Raw genomic sequence first — 21876 nt, forward strand, 5'->3', positions numbered from 1 at the left:
AATGTAGTATCTCTTTTACTTAATTACTTTCACAGAAGTCATTACATCAAATAAATGGCTACTGGTATTAAATGTATTTCAGCTATTGAAAGTATTGGTGATAAATTGTGTACAAATTGTTTTTCTTAAGTTTTGATTGTAGTGAATGTTTAGTGCTCTTTATTATTTTAGCGTCTACTTTTTACTCTGATGTCAAAGTAGGTCCTTATGCTGAATGCTACTTTTTACTTACCTTTTATTTGTTATTACTGCATATGAGCAGCTAGGCCTCTTGTAAATTGCTGCAGGGTTGGAGCCGTTAGTGGTCTTCACAGTGTTTATTAAGATAATGACCTTTGGTTTTCATATATTACAGTAAATTACAGTAATTACTTCCATATTTTTTTCATTTCTTTGTCCAGTGTGTAATTTTTGTACAATTAATATTGTTACCCTAGATTATAATTTATAATATCCTGCAATTCCATGGACTCTTTGTTAAACAATTGTAGTAGTAAAACTGAAGTAATTAAATAGAGTGCACACATGTTGAAGATGTGTGTTTGTGTAAGGAAGAAATACACCCAAACAGTGTCCAAAATTTTGTTTCTATGATTAATGTGGAGGTTTTAGCTCATGTACCAGTGCTGTGATTGGGTACACAGTGGCTGCTCTTCGAATTTCAGGACAATTCTGTGAAATAGCCATTAAGTATTATATAAAACATTCCTTACAATTTAAATGGTGTCTGTTATTACAAATCATGTTTTTCTAAAAGAGTGGAAAAAGCTTTTATCTATTATTTTTTTGTTTCAACAGCAAGGCCAATGACAGATAGCATTACTGTCTCATGGAACCCTCCACGTAACCAGAATATTATGGTACGTGGTTATACTATTGGCTGGGGAAAAGGAATCCCAGATGCATATACACAGCTTCTAGATGGCAAACAAAGATACTATGTTATAGAACAACTAGGTAGGTTTATTGTATTCTGCTCAGTACTGTCATATACCATTTCTGTTGGAGATTATTGCCTGTATTGTAGTTTCTTTTTTCAGCTCCAAACTCAGAGTATGTAATTAGCCTAAGAGCCTACAATGAAATGGGAGATGGTCGACCTGTTTACACATCTGTACGAACGAGAGAAGAGATGGCCCCAGAACCACTCACTCCACTTGTTCCTCCTGTTGGGCTTATGGCTATCGTTCTATCTTCTAGATCAGTTGTTGTTTACTGGACAGATACAACACTATCCAAAAACCAGGTCTGTTTCATTATTATGTTATGATGGAAACATAACACAACCTCAATTTTAGCATGTAGTAGATAGTTTTTTATCTTTCTATTAAGATAAATCCTTTTGGACTAAAGGAGACCAATCACTGAAAACTCAGCACATTGAGTTGCCAATATGCACAAACAACAGGAAAAAAAAACTTGCTAGCTTTTGGAGTTATAGTTTGACTAACAATCCCTCCTCTCTCTCTCTCTCTCTCTCTCTCTCTCTCTCTCTCTCTCTCTCTCTCTCTCTCTCTCTCTCTCTCTCTCCCTCCCCCCCCCCCCCCCCCTCCCCCCCACACACACACACACACTCACTCAGACACCTACACACATACAACTCTGCCCCATACTTGGTGCTAGCTGGACTAATAGTGCCAATGTTTTATTTCTCTGCAGTTGGACTGGTTGGTGGGGGTAGTGTCAGGTGGGGTGGGAAGGCGGAGAAGGAGCTGGGAAGCAAGGAGAGGACTGGGAGTGGGTGACTAGCGGCTTGTCGGAAGGCAGTCGATTTGCCAGCTAGGAGTGCAGGAGAGATAGCAAGTATATGGACTAGGCATGTAATGCAACATTGTAGGGACTGGTAGCTATACAAACTAGCTAACCAAAAGAATAAATGGCCATTGCCAAATTGTTGTCAACAACAAAGCTGACCACCTAGTGACACAACACAAAGCTGAGCCTATCATGCTTAATTTCAAATGCTGCTTCACAAACCAGGCCATGTGGCTCCTTCATCACCAGCTTCTCTGAACTATACAGATGAGAGGTATCCTTACAACACACCCTCTGCTCCTACCTGGCTTCAATCTCAGGTAACCCACCTTCCCTACACCCTCCTCTCAACAGTTTTCCCTTCCTCCATCCTGTCACCCCCTCCCAGTTCATGTTTCCACTCCCCACCAGCCCCGACAATTGTGCATTACATGCTTGTTCAATATACGTGCCATCCCTCCCACCTGCATTCCTGACCAGTAAACTGAGTGCCTCCCTCTGAGCCACTAGCCACCCTCCCCCTAGTTCCTCTCCTTGCCTCCCATCTCCCTCTTCCTCTCCCTCTACCCACCCTACCTCACCCAACACTACTCCCCCACCCCACCCCCACACTCACCCTTCCCCCCACAACCATTCCACTTGCCAAGAAATGAAACATTGGCACTGTGTGTTTGTTTTACTTTAGCTCATCAAAGGATAACTCTGAAAGCTAGCAAATTTTCCTGCTTTTGTGTGTGCCTATCAACAACTTAATGGTTTTGCTTTTCAGTGAGTGGTCTCCCTTAATCCAAAGATATTTACGTGCTCCAAGAACTGTCTTATAACTTTTATTTAATAAGATAACTTTTGTAAATTTGTTTGAGACAACATTTTAATATTTGTCCACATACTCTACAACTTACCGTATGTTGCACAGTTCATTTAATGTTGTTATTAGTCACTCCCTGTCCTGGGCTATTTCTATATTGAATCAGAGGAAGATGACTGACTGTCAGCCTCTGTACTACAGTGTCTCTTAAGTTATTCTCGTGATCTGTACAAGAGATATGTGATGCAGGCAGTACCCAAGGGCATTTCTCTTACCCAGTTGTATGAGCAATAATAATTTCTTCCAATCCTGGCAAAGAATCTTTTAATTTTGTTGCTTCTGTTTGGGTAACTTGATAAAATTCCCAAATCTATAAGGTTGCACTCATCTTGTATGTGGGTTGCTTAACACATGGACTGCACTTTTTCCAGAATTCTCTCGGCAATTGTAAACTTTCTATGTGCCTTTGGTACTACTAATTTCTTGTGTTCATTCCATTTCATATTGCTTTGTAGCTTTACCCCTTGGCACACAGTATGACAGTCTGCAAAATTTCCCCACAAATGTTTTAATCTGAGGCTATCAGGTCTGTTCTTTTGTTTTTGTTTCTCACTGTTCAGTAATCAAGTAAAAATACTGTCTGTAGGTTTTTTTTTTTTTTTTTACAATCAGCCATAACATTATTTTCATAAAGCCAACTGTCATCAACAAACAATCTATAAATTCTACAGACTCTATCTGATTTAATGTCTATTTATTTGGAGAACATTAATGTTGCTATCACATGTGCAAACCATGAGTATCAATGTGGCAAGCTACACACCTGCTGTTCCCCAAATATGATACATCCAATAAGTGTGTTGTTGCATTATCTGTTAGCAGTGGGTTACATTTCTTCATCAGTTTGCAGGAGGAATCCATGTTCAAACTTAATGAATATCTTTGTCAGAAAGGTGTGAAGTCTCAAGAAAAGAATTGTTATGTCTAGCAGTTTGAATGATGCTATCAAAGATGAAATATCAGTATATGTGCTGTAGATAGTAATGCTAAGTTATATAAAACTATATTTTGACTATATTATATAAAATTATACTAGTGGGTGTTTATGCAAATGAATATTACTACACATTTTCTGTGCGGAAAATGCTCATGGAGATCATCCGTGAAGTGGTCAACGTTTTTATTGTTTTCCAGTTCTAAAGACAATGACAGATGGTGTTTAGAAAGGATAGATTGCATGCAACTGGTGGTGGCTTGTTTGTCGCTGTTAGTAGTAATAGTTTGTCCTGTAGTTAAATAAAAGTGGATAGTTCCTGCGAATTATTATGGGTGGAGGTTATACTCAACAACCGAACTAGGTTAATAGTTGGTTCCTTTTACCAAGCTCCCAACTCAGCAGCACTAGTGGCAGAACAACTGAGAGAGAGTCTGGAATACATTTCACATAAATTTCCTCTGCATGTTATAGTCTTAGGTGGAGATTTCAATTTACCAGATATAGACTGGGACACTCAGATGTTTAGGACAGGTGGTAGGGACAGAGCATGGAGTGACATTATACTGAGTGCACCATCGGAAAATTACCTCAAGCAATTAAACAGAGAACTGACTCGTGAAGATAACATCTTGGACCTACTGATAACAAACAGACCCGAACTTTTTGACTCTGTATGTGCAGAACAGGGAATCAGTGATCATAAGGCTGTTGCAGCATCCCTGAATATGGAAGTTAATAGGAATATGAAAACAGGGAGGAAGGTTTAGCTGTTTACCAAGAGTAATAGGAGGCAGATTTCAGACTACCTAACAGATCAAAATGAAAATTTCTGTTCCGACACTGACATTGGTGAGTGATTATAGAAAAAGTTCAAGGCAATCGTAAAATGTGTTTTAGACAGGTACGTGCCAAGTAAAACTGTGAGGGATGGGAAAAACCCACTGTGGTTGAACAACAAAGTTAGGAAACTACTGTGAAAGCAAAGAGAGCTTCACTGCAAATTTAAACACAGGCAAAACCTCTCAGACAAACAGAAGCTAAAAGATGTCAAAGTTAGTGTAAGGAGTGAATTCAAAAGTAAAATTCTATGTACCAACTTGACAGAAAATCCTAGGAAGTTCTGGTCTTACGTTAAATCAGTAAGTGGATCGAAACATCATATCCAGACGCACTGGGATGATAATGGCATTGAAACAGAGGATGACACGCATAAAGCTGAAATACTAAACACCTTTTTCCAAAGCTGTTTCACAGAAGAAGACCTCACTGCAGTTCATTCTCTAAATCCTCGCCCGAACAAAAAAATGGCTGACATCGAAATAAGTGTCCAAGGAATAGAAAAGCATCTGAAATCACTCAACAGAGGATCGTCCACTGGACCTGACAGGATACCAATTCGATTCTACACGAAAGAACTTGCCCCCCTTCTAACAACCATGTACCACAAGTCTCTAGAGGAATGGAAGGTTCCAAATGATTGGAAAAGAGCACAGGTAGTACCAGATTCCAAGAAGGGTCGTCGAGCAGATGCGCAAAACTATAGGCCTGTATCTCTGCCAATGATCTGTTGTAGAATTGTAGAACATGTTTTTTGCTCACGTATCATGTCATTTGTGGAAACCCAGAATCTACTCTGTAGGAATCAACATGGATTCTGGAAACAGCGATCGTGTGAGACACAACTCGCTTTATTTGTTCATGAGACCCAGGAAGTATTAGATACAGCCTCTCAGGCACGTGCCGTTTTCCTTGCCTTCCGGAAGGTGTTCAATACAGTTCCGCACTGTCGCCTGATAAACAAAGTAAGAGCCTACAGAATATCAGACCTGTTGTGTGGCTGGATTGAAGAGTTTTTAGCAAACAGAACACAGCATTTTGTTCTCAATGGAGAGACGTCTACAGATGTTAAAGTAAGCTCTGGCATGCCCCAGGGGATTGTTATGGGACCATTGCTTTTTGTTATATATATGAATGACCTAGTAGATAGTGTCGGGAGTTCGATGCGCCTTTTCGCAGATGATGCTGTAGTATACAGAGAAGTTGCAGCATTAGAAAATTGCAGCGAAATGCAGGAAGATCTGCAGCGGATAGGCACTTGGTGCAGGGAGTGGCAACTGACTCTTAACATAGACAAAAGTAATGTATTGCGAGTACATAGAAAGAAGGATCCTTTATTGTATGATTATATGATAGCGGAACAAACACTGGTAGCAGTTACTTATGTAAAATATCTGGGAGTACGCGTACAGAACGATCTGGAGTGGAATGATCATATAAAATTAATTGTTGGTAAGGCGGGTGCCATGTTGAGATTCATTGGGAGGGTTCTTAGAAAGTGTAGTCCATCTACAAAGGAGGTGGCTTACAAAACACTCGTTCACCTATACTTGAGTATTGCTCATCAGTGTGGGATCCTGTGGTGTATCGAGAGGTTGTAACAATGGAAAATTGTACTGAAATGCAGGAGGATCTGCAGCGAATTGACGCATGGTGCAGGGAATGGCAATTAAGTCTCAATGTAGGAAAGTGTAATGTGCCGCGAATACGTAGAAAGATAGAGCCCTCATTTAGCTACAGAATAGCAGGTCAGCAACTGGAAGCAGTGAATTCCATAAATTATCTGGGAGTACGGGTTAGGAGTGATTTAAAATGGAATGATCATATAAAGTTGATCGTCGGTAAAGCAGATGCCAGACTGAGATTCATTGGAAGAATCCTAAGGAAATGCAATCCGAAAACAATGGAAGTAGGTTACATTACACTTGTTCGCCCAGTGCTTGAATACTGCTCGACAGTGTGGGATCCGTGCCATGTGGGGTTGATAGGGGGGGGGAGAGGGTCCAGTGCGCTTTGTTACAGGATCATTTAGTAATCGCGAAAGTGGAAGACTCTGCAGGAGAGACGCTCAGTAGCTCGGTATGGGCTTTTGTTAAAGTTTCGAGAACATACCTTCACCGAAGAGTCAAGCAGTATATTGCTCCCTCCTACGTATATCTCGCGAAGAGACCATGAGGATAAAATCAGAGAGATTAGAGCCCACACAGAGGCATACCGACAATCCTCCTTTCCACGAACAATACGAGACTGGAATAGAAGGGAGATCCGATAGATGTACTCAGGGTACCCTCCGACACACGCCGTTAGGTGGCTTGCAGAGTATGGATTTAGATGTAGATGTAGAAACTGCATTATGGGATGTCATTAATGATACTTCTGATACCACAGTCTTTTCCACCCTTTCTTGTTCCATTCACACATGGTGTGGGGAGAATACCTGCTGGTGAGCCACTGTACGAGCACAATTTTATCTTATTTTCTCATTGTGGTCATTTCAAAAGAAGTATGTGGGAAGAAATAATATGTTGCTTCTATTAGCATTTGGATGTACAATCTCTGTCCTAGGACAATTCAAAATAAATTCTTTTGAGTGAATGCAGGCACAGACATTACTTTCACTAACAATAAGATTCTGAGGCAGCTGAAAAATAAACTTCCTCTGTTGACACTGACTTCTGAAAGCAAATATTGATAGTGTACAGATTAGTGTCAAATAAAATAAATTTTGTCTCTTGTAATACAGTGTGTGATACAACAGTCCATTACCACCATACAAGTCATAGTTTGTGTCTTTCTGCTCCTACTTTTTGCCAGTGTCATTGAGGAGTGAACGTTATGTTTGTATATACTACCTAATTTTCTTCCTTTTCACCTTTTTTCATTTGCGTTATTATTTAATATATCATTACCTAAATACAGAAACATAGTTGACGCAAGAACAGTGATATGATCAGAAATTTTTTGGACTGGAAATAAGCCACCCCTCTTCTGTACCTGTGTTCATTATATGAAATGAACTAAACATCCAATAGTATTTTGTCTTCTGAATTTTTGGGATGCTGAAACAGGAAAAATATGACCTAGGATTAACAATGTCAACGTGCGTAGAAAGTTACACATTGTACCGTCTAGATACGTTTAGTCTGTAGCCAGCGCAAGGCATTGAGTACGGAATGATTATGTGTTTTTCTCAGAACAACAGCATCAGAAACTTGATAACTGTAACATTACCACTTCGAGTGATTTCAGTATAGAGATACAAAAAGGGGGCTTTGAAATTAAATAGGTGTGTTCAGTGTACACAAGTATAACTTATTAGTAACTGGATGAAACACCTATACATCAACTATAAATCTATTTTTAAAAGAGTTTCTCTTGAAGAGGAATGTATGTCACATTTTGTTTAGATGTGCAGTAAATATATAACAGGTTTACCTGAGTGCTGCTGCTCAATTTTACTGACATTGGCCTCAGAGAATGGTCAGTAGCATAGTAATTACTGAAGAATACAACAAATTATTCACAGCCTGCACTACTCTGGCAAACACACAAAATGATTTAGTAAACCATGGAATGGTCAGGATATGGCTTTCACCCTGCATTTTACAGCATACAGTACGAGATATTATAGCAAAGTTCTGCAACACCCCTGTATTAGTGTATGTCTTAAAAATGATTTCATCTGCATTTATTTCATTTCTTTACTCTTTGAAACCACCAAATTAAAAATCCTTATAGGGTCATATTGTATGAAGCAATAGCACAGAAAATGAACCTGGATCAATCTTGACTTGTAAATATGTGTTGTACAAATGGTAATCTAAGATTATTTCACTGTAAACTAGGATCACCTTTGACTAAAACATTTCACAGACCATGTTCAGTTGTAGTCTTTAATCATAGTGACACTGAAGAGAACAAATTTCGTTTTGCACAAATGTAATATGGAAAGCAGTAAATAACAAGGAAGTTTTTGTTAACATTCTCAGACTGCTGAAGTTCGAAATGTTTCTAGCGATCTGTAAGGTAAGGTTAAGGAGAATGTTGGCAGTGTAATTAATGATTGCAAATAATAATTGCTCCCATACAAGCTCTTGTGGATAACTCATAATTAATGTGAAAAATCTTAAAGGCATTTCATAGACATTTAGTGGCGGGCCGAGAAAGAGAAATTTGAGCTATTTATTGTAAACAGTTAACTATATAGTATTCAGAGGCAGCTAGTAATGACCGAACAGCTACTACAAAAATGCTCTCTAGGCGTGAATAGCAGTAGCTACCCAATTCATCTTAAATTTTTAATTATCAAATGTTCTTAAATTGCTATGAGAAGTTCACGTGCATTGCTGAACATAAATAATAAGCACATAAAACTCAATGAACAATTGTTTATTGGATAATTTATGACTGAACTGTTTCTCACTAACTCAACATCCACATACAGGGCTGTGGTTGCAAAAGGCTGGAGTTCATTTCCAGGTCAACCCTTTCTTCTTAGTCGTATTCTTCCCCAACCTCCCTCCACCCCCACCCCCACCCCTACTCCTACTCCTACTCCTTTATCATTTCATTCATGTTTGGCCATGTTTGTTAAAGAGCAAAATGGCAAGTTGCATCATGGCTCAGAAATTTGAGGATGGCAAGAATATACCTCCAAAATGATTATGCCTAGTAAATGACTATAGTAGTACAGCCAACGGGTTCGGGGCTGAGCAGACAATGTGAATGGTATATCTCCTCCACTCTCTGTGTCGATAATTTCGTTAGTGTTGAAGAACAATGTCTCAAAAATGATGGAACTATTGAAACTTTTGTACGCACAAAAAGCTTCCAGTATCCTTCGCCAGCGTTCTGTAAGATGTTCGTATTCATAATGCTTAGCAAATTTCTGAAACACAGATGTAATGCCACTGCCTTCTTTAGGTTGTGTTCATTGTCAACTTAGCTCTGCCACCTAGGCAGTCATTGGTTATCAGTTGTCCACCCATTTATTCTCTATAAACATAATAGTGACAACACCCTTTTTTTCCCCCCAACCTCCTGAATATCCCACATGCTGTTCTCATTCTGTTGTAGACCATTGTGGTGAGCAGCATTCTATGTTCAAGATTGTTAAGTGCTGCGAATTATATTGTTTCTTTGTGTTTATTTTACGGACATCTAAATGTTTCAGTATTTTTTGGCTTTGGGAGAAGTTTCTTTCACTTATTTTGGTCCACCTTTACAACACAAAACCTTTAAGAAGAAATACTGTATATCTGCAATGTATGATTAACATTTGTGGCAGAAGCGTGATAATTTTGTTGATAGCTGACTTAACAGTGTTCTTAAGTGTGTACCATGCTATTTCATATCAACACTGAACCTTGCTCATATAATCCAAATGCAGTGTTATACAACATAACGTGTTCATAAACTGGCTTCATCTTCTGAACCGTTGTTGTGGTCTTCAATCTGAAGACTGGTTTGATGCAGCTCTCCATGCTAGCCTATACTGCAAAAACCTTTTCATCTCTGCATAGCTAGTGCATCGTACATCCATTTGCACCTGCATGCTAAATTTAAACTTTGGTCTCTGTTTACAATTTTTACCCCACACTCTTTCTCCATTACCAAATCAACAATTCCTTGATGCCTAAGGATGTGTCCGGTACTTCTTTTTTCCCCAGTTCATTTTTTATTTGATCTGCTCATCTAATCTTCAGCATTCTTCTGTAGCACCACATTTTAAAACAAATCTATTTTCTTCTTGTCTGAAATGCCTATCATCCATGTTTCACTTCCATATGAGGCTACCCTCCAGACAAATAACTTCAGAAAGGACTTCCTAGCACTTACATTAAACTGGATGTTACCAAATTCCTCTTTTTCAGAAATGATTTTCTTGCTGTTACCAGTATACATTTTATATCTCCCCTACTTCAACTATAATCAATTATTTTGCCACCTAGATACAAAATACATCTACTGCTTTTAGCATCTCGTTTCCTACTTCCCCCCGCATCATCTGATTTTGCGATCTGAAGTTTTCCTGACGTATTTCCAATTTGAACAGTTCTCGAGTATCCGACTGGGTAGTGTGCAGCTGGCGCGGCGGCTACTAGAGGTGGTGGGGAAAGTGGCACCTGGGTCTGAACTGGGGTCTGCAGTCTCCCTGCTGCCACCGTCAGGGGCGGTCCTCGATATCTGGGACTGCATCTTTCTCTCCAGTCTGAGTGCAGGGTTCCATGTCTGACTAAGTTGCAGGCAGCTGTCTTTATTAATTAGATCATCCTGTAGTCTGATTTCAATGGCCTCCTTAGTAACGCAGTTCCAGAAGTAGGAGGATTGACAGAGTATTTTTGTTTTTTCATAGTTCATAGTATGGCCAGTCTTTATACAGTGGTCAGCCACGACTGATTTAGTGGCCTGGCGTAATTCAGTACGGCGCTTTGGGGCTTGTGTTTGCGGCACCTCTCGTCTACAGTGCGGACCGTCTCCTCAATGTATGATTTTACGCACTCTTGTGTCGTTGGCGTGCATTCCGTTTGTCGGAAACACCTCAAGAAAAATTGGCAGAATCATGGGGAAACACAATGTGAAATGTGTATTCCGATCCCCTGCAAAAACCTTGACTCTACTGGGTTCACTGAAAGGCCTTTGAAAACCAGGCGTTTATCAAATTCCCTGTCAGTGTGGAAAATCATACATTGGGAAGACAGTCCGCTCTGTAGAAGAGAGGTGCCACAAACACAAGCGCCAAAGCGCCATACTGAATTACACCTGGCCACTAAATCAGCTGTGGCTGACCACTGTATAAAGACTGGCCATACTATGGACTATGAAAAAACAAAAATACTCTGTCAATCCTCCAACTTCTGGGACTGGATTACTAAAGAGGCCATCGAAATCCGACTACAGGATGATCTAATTAATAAAGACAGTGGCCTTCAACTTGGAACCCTGCACTCAGCCTGGAGAGAAAGATGCGGTCCCAGAGATCGAGGACTGCCCCCGATGGCAGCAGCAGGGAGACTGCAGACCCCAGTTCAGACCCAGATGCCGCTTCTGCCACCACCTCCAGTAGCCGCCGTGCCGGCCCCACCAAAGACACAATGAGAGGAATGGTGGAGGTGGTAACGGCTAGAATATATAGGGCGCCGAAAGGAACAGCACAGCATTCGTCAGGAACCACCTGAAGATGGCAGCGTGTATGTCTGCCGAAATATTGTGGAGAAATTACGATGCTACTCGATCGGATACCCGAGAACTGTTCAAATCATCTGATTTTATTCACTTTCCAATACCCTTGTTTTATTGACATTCATCTTCCCAAGAAACTATCCATTCCACTCAGCTGCTCGTCCCAGTCCTTGGCCATCCCTGAAAGAATTACAATGTTATCAGCAAACCACAAAGTTTTTATTTATTGTCCATGAACTGTAATTCCCTTTCGAAATTTCTCCTTGGATTCCTTTACAGCTTTCTTAGCACTCAGACTGAATAATTTTGGGGATAGGCTACAACCTGTCTCAGTCCTCTCTCAACTGTAGCTTCCTTTCATGTCCTTCGACTCTTGCACTTGCAGTCTGGTTTCTCTACAAATTGTAAACAACCCCTAGTTCCCTGAATTTTATATCTTCTAACTTAAATATTCAAATCATGTTGACCAGTTCACATTGTCAATATCTTTCTCTAAATCTACAAATGCTATAAATATAGGTTTGCCTTCCTTCATCCTATCTTGTAAGATAAGTCATAGATTCAGCATTGCCTCATGTCTTCCTATACTTCTCTGGAACCCAACTCATCTTCCCCAAAGTCAGCCTCCCAGTTTTTTTCTATTTAATGTAAATAATTTGTGTCAATGTTTTGCATCCATGAATTTTTAAACTGGAGATTCCATAGTATTCACACCTGTCAGATCCTGTCTTCTTTCTGTGGAAAAGGAGGACTAAGATCAAAATTTGATCTCCAGCTGGCAATGTTCATACAATCAACCTGAAGGTTCTTCTTGTAGAGGAGGATAACTTTTGCTGCATATCTGCAGGGGCTCTTGGAAACAAGTCAAAGTCACATGAGCTATGCATAAGGCTGCAAGGGGTATGGGTATGTTCAAAACATTTCATGTCTTCTGCTGCTGCTGCCAGTATGTGAAGCAGTGGAAGAATGTTCTGTTGATTCTCGATCTCACATGGATGCTTTTAAAAATGGGTGGCTTGAGGCAGACATTTTTCTATATATCCCTCTCTACATACAGGGTGATTAATAAAATTAAACTTTGAAAACACTGTATAAATAATACCACTGCTCAAAATGTCATCAAATTGCAACAGAATATTGTCGGAGAAGGGGAAAAACTTATGCCAGAAGAAAAAAAATAGTGTGAAAATTGATCAACAGATGGTGCTGTATGTGTCAGAAGACGTAAACAAAAACACATGTCATGCGCACGACCCATTGAAGTTGGTATTAACACGCCGGGTACACAGCTTTTCCTCCTTTCGAGTCTGCGATGTTCACCATGGCTTTCTCAATGCAGGATCGTGTTCTGCTTGTAAAGCTGTATTGCAAGAATGATGACTGTGCACACATTGCTCTGCAGAAGTACCGGACACCGAAGGGCTTCAAAAAAGCCGTTGGTTCGATGGGTATGGAGAAAATGATTCGGAAATTCGAAAAGACGATGTCTTTTGGTGTGCAACCTGGTAGGGAGAGGAAACGAATTGATTCAAAGTCAGTGGAAGCAGTGGCCACAGAAATGCAGGAGGAGATGAGCGGTGGTGTGCAAATGTGTAGTGCATGGAAAATTGCCCGAACATTGGACATACCAGTGAGCGTGGTGCTTAAAATCCCACGAAACATCCTTCTTTGTTATCCATTCAAAATTACCGATGTGCATGAATTGCTTCCTGTTGACCTGCCTGCAAGAGAGACCTTTACTTTAGAATTTCTTGCTCACATGGAAGTGGACAATGATTAGCCATGGAAGATTTTGTGGACAGACGAAGACCCCTTCCGTCTGACAGGATATGTCAATACACAGAATTGTTGAATATGAGCAACAAAAATCCACACGCGAATCAATCGTACCATTTCATCCTGAAAAGGTCACTTGTTGCATCATTTATTATAGGGCCATACTTTTTCGAAGAGGCAGGTGCTTCCGGTCCTGTTACCTGCACCATCACTGGTAAGTGCTCTGAGTGTCTTTTCTGCAACCATGTCATTCCAGCTTTCCAACAGCATGGATGTGTGGACGGGATCCTTTTTATGCATGATGGCGCACCTCTGCACATTGCAAATCCAGTTCAGCTGCTGAAGCGCCATTTCGGAATTGCCAGAATTATCAGCTGCCGTTTCCCTACAGCCTGGCTGTCCCGATCACCTGATCTTAATTCATGTGACGTCTGGCTGTGGGGCTACCTGAAAGATGTGTTCAGTGGTCCGATTGTAAACTTAGCTGCATTGAAGGCATGCATTGCGCAACACATTCTGAACGTGACCCTGGAAACACTTCAATCAGTTGTGGAACATGTTGTTTCTCGATTTCAACTTGTTGCAGAAAACGGTGAACAGCAATTGAAAAGGTTTTGCGCCAGTCACATGGAGATCAATTATCCGATTTGATTTTGATTGATGCATTTTATGTGGTTTTTGGCCTCAGGACAATTAAAAACCAATGTGTGTGATGTTTTTATAAGGTTTTTGGCCTCAGGACAATTAAAAACCGACTTTTCCCATCCGATGTTATATGACGTTGTAGTGGTGGATGGGCTAAAGTAACTTACAGTATCGCACCTGAACACCCATGTACACTGAGTAGTACAGTTTGTTTAATGTCAAACGTACACCTTAGGCATTGTTGTACGATTCGTTTGTCATGTGCAATCGACCACTATTAAATTATGATGCTTACAGTGTCATATATTGATACGTTTGGAAACTATTTATTTCTCTTGTGCCGTATGTTTTCCCCCTTCTCTGATAATATTCCCTTGGAATTTGACGTCATTCTGACCAGTGGTGTTATTTCTACAGCAGTTTGAAAGTTTAATTATAATCACCGTGTATATTGACTCTCCCGTTGTGGTGGTGGTGGTGGTGGGGGGGAGGGGGGGGGGGACTTGCTTTACAATAGTCACTATTTTCAGCTGTTATATAGACTCCTCTCCAAATCACCCAACCTCCATCGCCCTCCTCACCTCTCCATCTTCAGACATCAGCGTTTGATCAGAATGTGGTAATGATGTGAACTTGTCAGTCCAATAAAAAAAATATTGTAAGGTTACTCACAGCTTTTCTTCCATCTTCTGAGTACTCTTCAGATTGTAGCTGGTCAGTGGCTCTAGCAAAATAATTAAGAGTGACAAACTATTTTTATAGTACAGATAATGAATAGCTTTAAGTGGCCTGAAGTACGTTCTGACTTGTCCACCCCAAGTTTCACAATTCAAAACTTCCATTGTAACAGTTGTACATAACCTTCTCGGAGTCCATAAGTGTGGATGTAATGTTGCAGCCTGTCTCTCACACATAAATTACTTTAGATGTGATGGTTCATGAAATGTGGCTTCATGAAACGTGGCTTCTTGAAGACCAGTGGTTCCCAACATGAAGGTAATGACCCCCTTGGGGATAAAATGGAGTTTTCTGAGGGCTGAAAACAAAAATGGTTTGATTATGGTTTAACCATGACTAAATTATTTAAAAAATAATCTCTGGTATTACTATTTCATTAGGCTGTAATATATATTGGATCCTCATTGTCACCATAATCATCATCAGTCATTTGGTAACCGCTGCTTGATAAAAGCCTTCTCAAAACTTTTCCATTTTTTACAGTTTTCAGTTATACCCAGTAACATTGATAGTGTGTTTTTTAATGTAATCTACTCGCCTGTTTGTTCATAGTCCTGCTCTTCCTTTGTCTTTTAGAATGTGGCAAAGACCTTTTTGGCCTGTCCATCATCCATTTACCTGTTTACAAATCCTGTCCACCTGCGATTCTTTGTCATAATGGTTATAATTACATCTTCTTTCCTAGCCTGGTCCTTGATGTCTGTTTTCTTCTCTCCCCTAGTAACTTCCAACATGTGTGTGTGTATTGATCGCTTAGCAACCCCTCTTTTTTTTTTGTGTTAGAAGGCCATGTATCACTGCTCTGATTCAAAACTATTAATACACTCTGATTGTAAATTTCAATTTGACAAAATTTATGCTTGTTTTTTAAAACTGCATTCAATTTATGAAAAGAACACCAGGCAATTTTTACACTTTTCTGTTTATTTCTTTTGGTGTGTATCATCTTGTGGTAGTCAGCACCTGTCATCGTTAATTATTTTTATTAGCAGCTTTTCTCCTGGTTTAGAAAATCAACATTTTCATAGACTCCAAGACTAGATTGCACTGGAAATAGATTTTGTTAAAGTGGAGTAGACACTATTTTGGTGAAGCATTGGATATTGCAGCAATAAATACAAAAGTGAGGTACCAGACGAACATTGTGCACGACTTATGATGTGTATTGACCAATGCCAAACTGATTACAAAAAAGTTACATGGGATCAATTAGCACAAAACTTCTCATTGCCTCATTATTTCTTTGTTTAATCAAGAAACCTACAAAACTTATCAATTTTATTTGTTTCAGTTAAAGATTATTGAGTCACTTCAATTATAAGCATGTTAAACTTAAAACATTTTATATGGATTTGAATTTGTGACTTACAAACATGTTTAACCCTTTAATTTTTAATGCTGTGTTAATGTTGCACTTTTCATTTACAGTTTGTGACTGACAATAGGTATTATGTAGTAAGATACACATCTTCACATCATTCACCTAACCCTCGTTACAAGTACTTGAATTCTACAGACCTGAATCTAATGATAGATGATTTGAAACCAAATACGCAGTACGAATTCACAGTGAAGGTGGTCAAGGTAAGTAACTGTGGAAACAAAATTGTAAGCACAGTAATTTATCTTTGAGCCATAGATTGTCATTAACATTTAACTTCCAAAGCTTATCTTAACATGATACTGGTAATTACAGTAAATATGGGAAGTACCCCTGGGATACCCCTGTGGACTACATTTGTGGGTATCCTCTTAACTACAGTATCACTCTAGTTCAGTACTGATAATTTAATGTTGTGACATTTAAGTTATGCCATATTTTGTGATTATACATTTTATTCTGCTCCCGAAGTGAGAGTAGTCAATTCAAGAAAAAGTAGAGATTTCTCTAACTTATAGTGATAGACAATGGAAAGTTACATCTATGTAGTCTCTTCATCTTGGTTGTATTTCATTAGTAGACTCCTATAGCAATATGAAAATTGTTATTTTCATTTTTTATTGCTCTGGACTATATGGATGCACTTTTGAGTGGCAGACAGCCACGTTTAAAGTACATTTAAAAGTAGAGTAAGCTATCAGACAAAGTCCTCCTTCAAATCTTCAGATATGGAAAACATACATTTGCGTCCTCCCTTTCCTCCCACACATACACGCACAAGCAGCCACTGTTGATGGTCTCCAGTAGTTAAGGCGGGTCCAACTGTGGTGAGCAGTGATCTCAGCTGAGGTATGTGTGGAGCTTGAGAACAGGTGTGGAGTAGGGAGGGTATGGGATAGTAGGGTAGGGGTGTGGAGGAAATGCTGTAATAGTGTGCAGGGATGTGATGGGGACAGTATGGTGGACTGCTAGCTGCAGTATCAGTAAGCTGTGTTGCAGGCATGGGGAGAGTAGAGAATCAGAGAAGTGGAAAGGACTATGCTGGTGCACTGAGGGGCTAGCAGGTGTGTGTGTGTGTGTGTGTGTGTGTGTGTGTGTGTGTGTGTGTGTGTGTGTGTGTGTGTGGTTTTCTCCTCAATCAATCCTGTTCTGTATTATTGTTATTTCAGCCATGGTTTTTAATTATTGGGTTTTGCAGTTGCATTATTGAATTTTTTGGAACATTATAACTTATTTCTGAAATGTAATTAACCCTAGTAATTGCTGTCCTCCAGCTCGCTGTGTGCCGCTACTAATGTTTTGTAAGTATCAGATTACCCAGTAAACACCAGTGCTTGGATTATGGCAAGGAGTATCCATTCCTCCTACTAAAGCCTAGAAAATTTGCACCCGATAAATACAGTGGCAAATGTACAAAAATATTGACATCTTATACATTCGTTTTAAAGACATCCTTCTCACATATAGACTTGATTAATTCTAACCACAACATCAAAACTAGTCATCAATTTTTGTCCTGTCGTGGTATTTGTTAACTGAAAATTCACCAGAACTCTGATTTTCTTAAGTGAAGTACTGAAATAATGTTCATCATACTTTAAAATCTGATCTATAAATGACCTTGTTTGACATTATGATGGCCCTTCATTGTTTTCTCTGCTTCCTGTTTCATCTTCCAGTGAGCTTTTTGTGCATAACATGCCCAATACCATGAACGTATTTCATCTGTGAGGGGTGGAAGATACACTGCAGTACATAGGAAGTGATAGCAGTGCAGATATCCCTTGCATATACCACGAAATGCCAAAAGTCATGGCTTGTCTTCCTAATATTTTTATGACCGCTTTAAATGTGCTAAAATGCAGTATGTGGCATGGATTTTGCAATTTAGCAGTAGAAGTATTTTTACAGATTTTTGGCCATTCCCTCATTTAACATCATTAGATCACACATTTTAAATTAGGGAATTATTGAAATCATCCTTCCCATTTTTATCTTTTTGAATACAAACACAAATTAATAAACAAAACTTTATTCAGTGCACAGTCTGATGCAGAGTGAAAATTAATTCTGGAAAACTGAATTTACTTCACTCTTTCTCTTTTCTCTGTGGATACAATATTAACAAAATAATTTTTGTGCGTAAGTCAGCTATTTCTAAAGACAGAGAATTTGCGGTACATGTTTACAAAAACTCATTCATCAGTGAAAAATGCAGAAAATCAGTTTTAATTAGGGCAACTGAACTACCTGTTTTGAACTTCAGTTTAGTTGTGTGGTGCAAATTCTTTCCCTCTGTCTTCTTTTACTCCCTTCCCCTCTCCGACCTCCACACCTGAGATAGAATTATTATCTACCTGTTTCCCTTTTATTATTCCTCTCTATTTGTAGTCACTGCCTTATTTTGTTATTTGGTATCACTCATACTGTGCTGTGGCATCACTCGTACATTGCTGGCATTGCTGACATTGTAACACCATGATGCACGAAACAGACATCAAATTGATGTAAAGTGTGCTACATGATATGATATGCAAATGACTAACATTTCAGAGCAGCTTCACAAGATAGATAAGTGTAATGCCATCTACATTCTTCATACAAGGAAAGATTATGCATTAGGTTTCTCATTGAGAAAATTGTTTCGAGAAAATCAGTTTATGCCTTGTTTACCCCTATGTGTCAGAATTAAACAGCGACAGGGTCGTGGCCTATTGAGAGTGTGGTTTATCATTCATGATATTTATACTAACGTTTGTATGGATGTCAAGACTGTCATGAGCACACTCAACATCATGCAAGATGTCAACAGCTCAATGACTAGCACGTGAGAAGAGAGAGATATTATTCTCTCATCTGTGCGGGATTGTTGTACAGATGGTCACATACCAAGATTCAGAAAATGACCTATTTTTCAGGGAGACAGGTATCCATGATGACGTCTCGAGTGCCATGGACTGTCAGTACAGCATACATTGTTGCGCCTTACTTGAAGTGATGTTAGAGAAAGGTACTGACAGTGCCAGATCCAATTATAACTTTGGAAGTAGAAGTGGCACCATTTAATCTTTTTAGACGTATCGTCGTTCTATGTGGAGCTTCACAATGGACATATCCGTATGTGGAGGCTCTGATCAGGATGAATGTTGCCAGACTGTGTTCATTGTCAGTATACAGGCCCAGCTCCTGTCGTAGCGATACGGATTGCCTTTGGGTACATAACACGATCACCTCTGTTTCACACAGCTTGGAATTTGGATAGCAGTCATTACACTTCTAATGTGTTAAGGCTGATGGCTGTGCCCTATCTTTGAGGTCTCTGTCATGTTATCTTTTAACAAGATAATACAAAACAGCATGGTAACTGACTGACATACATACAGAGGGATATCGACTGTAGCTGTGGCAAGCATGTTTCTCAGATCCCTCTCTTTGGAAACATCTAGCTATTTGTTACTGGAGACTTACACACACTTACGAAACAGTAAGATTGATGAACTGTAGCATAGAGCTGAAATAGTGTGGAGTGACATATCTGTATTCTTAATATGAGCTTGGTATGACTTGATGCCCAGCTTGGTTAGAGCCATTGTTTTTGCCAGAGGTGACAGTTCTGGTGTTGTAATGTTGTGGCCAGCAATGTAGATTCCATATATAAAATATTTAAAGTCTTTATAAATCTTTCCTGATAGGGACGACGATCTAGTCCGTGGAGCATGGTTGTTATGAATATGACGCAAGAAGAAAGACCATCATCTCAGCCTCGAGATCTAACTGTTGTTCCTGTTGAAGACAATCCAACAGTTGTGAATTTGAACTGGCAGCCACCAAAGCAGTCAAATGGCCCAATAACAGGTACGTGATATTGTATGTCCATTCACCCTCTTAAGTCAAATCCCTCCTTTACAAGTACTGAGAAATACATTGTAGGGAGTATCTGTACCATTCAATAGTGTTTCCTTCTAATTTCATTTACAAAGGCCTGTAGGAAAAATGTGTGCTCCACCACTCTCACCTCAGCCTTCACAGGATGTAATTATCTCAACAGCCTAGTTGAAAAGCAGATTTCCTGGGCCACCACAACCAATCCTCGTATTGCTGATCCCTCCGAAATACCACTTTGGACCGCACCACTTGTCACCCAGTATTATCCTGGTCTTGAATGTATTAATCTGCTACTTTGACAAGGCCATGACTTCCTAAAATCATGCCGTAATATGAGGTCCATTCTGTCTGAGATTTTGAGCACCACACACAGAAAACCTTTTTGTTGCCCTTCCAATCTCTGCAATATCCTTATCAGACCCTGTGCTTCCTTCTCCACCCATCTCCCTACTCTATAACTCCCACTCCTGTGACTGCCCCTGCTGCTAGACTTGCCCTATGCACCCCCTACCACCACCCATTCCAGCCCTGTAACTGGCAAAACATATAGTATCAAAGGGAGAGCCACCTGTGAAACTACACGTCATATACCAGCTGTTATGTAAAAACTGTTCAGCCTTTTACATTGCCATGACCACCACCCAGCAATCAATCAGGATGAATGGGCATATGCAGAGGGTGTACACCAGCAACACACAATATCCTTTTGCAGAGCATTCTCTACAACATGATGAGCAAGCTCTACAACATGACAGTCATGACCTCGGTGTCTGTTTCACCACACGTGCCTTCTGGATTCTTCCCCCAGACTCCAGTTTCTCAGAACTCTGCAGGTGGGAACTACTGCTACAACATGTCCTTGATTCTTGCCATCCACCTGGCCTTAATTTATGTTAATTCCTTCCATCTCAAAATTTCCTTGCAGTAACTATCCATTTCATCCCTCCATTTTAGTTTTCCACATCTTTCATTTTCTGACTGTCTATATTTGACTGTCCCTCTCCCACCTCTACTACATACAGTGCACTTAGCTTTTCACTCTTATCAACATGTGTACAACGTTTTAGTAGTAATTTCTGTGTTGCATATTACCCTGTCTTCCACTTTTAAGCTCTCAGGCTTTCAAATCTCATCCAGTGAAGTCTCCAACAATAATCCGTCTGGGAATCCTCCCGTGACCTAGAGTTTTGGGGGACTTTTCTTAACTGTAGACTTTCCCTAAACCTCTCTGGTCCTTTTTCTTCACCCCTCTTCCTTCCCCTTCAGGTCTTCTGCCAGAAGAAGGCGCCATTGGCTTCAACAACTTGTAAAAGTTTAACCTTTCTGTGTGTGTGTGTGTGTGTGTGTGTGTGTGTGTGTGGTGAGTAGATTTACTTTACAGTCATGTTTGTGAAAACTTGGAAACCAAGAAGCATATTTGTGACTGAAAAGAACTTGATACTGCAAATTAGAGATGTGACAATACACTACTGATAAGGAATATAGAATTGTACCTGATCTCTAACTTTGAGAATTCAGTGGAGCATGAAGCCCTTCTGTGTGCTTAAACTGGGACCTGTAAACTTTGACCATGCAGTCAAACAAAGTGTGGAAATATCCTGAGAGATATCCCACTGTAAAATTTGTTTACATGTCAACAAAACATCAATGGTGGTTGTTGGAGAAGCATGAAAAACAAGTTGCAAAGCAACAGAATCCCAGATATATTAGTTGGTGACAAGTGAGGCCAGGAAATGAGTGGTACTGTTTTTCCTTTGAGGATGACCTGCAAGGTTCACACATCACGTGACTTGACATTATTCCACTGAAACATGGCATGCAGTGCTGTCTAAAGGACTAAAGGAGCAACAGTTTATTGAGCTGTGAGACTTC

At 39.8% G+C, this 21876-nt stretch overlaps 1 protein-coding gene across 2 annotated transcripts in view; it reads left to right on the forward strand.

The window, feature by feature from the left end:
• The window catches only part of LOC126297775 (neogenin), a 218378-nt gene that overhangs the window by 107786 nt on the left and 88716 nt on the right, over positions 1 to 21876 (forward strand). For both annotated transcript variants that reach the window (XM_049988952.1, XM_049988953.1), the window contains exons 13-16: positions 799 to 957; positions 1041 to 1246; positions 16167 to 16322; positions 19812 to 19974. In XM_049988952.1, coding sequence (XP_049844909.1) covers positions 799 to 957; positions 1041 to 1246; positions 16167 to 16322; positions 19812 to 19974 — 684 coding nt within the window. The remainder of the gene's footprint in view (positions 1 to 798; positions 958 to 1040; positions 1247 to 16166; positions 16323 to 19811; positions 19975 to 21876) is intronic.

The sequence above is a fragment of the Schistocerca gregaria genome, chromosome X, assembly GCF_023897955.1.
Source record: "Schistocerca gregaria isolate iqSchGreg1 chromosome X, iqSchGreg1.2, whole genome shotgun sequence".
NCBI classification, from domain to species: Eukaryota; Metazoa; Arthropoda; class Insecta; order Orthoptera; family Acrididae; genus Schistocerca; species Schistocerca gregaria.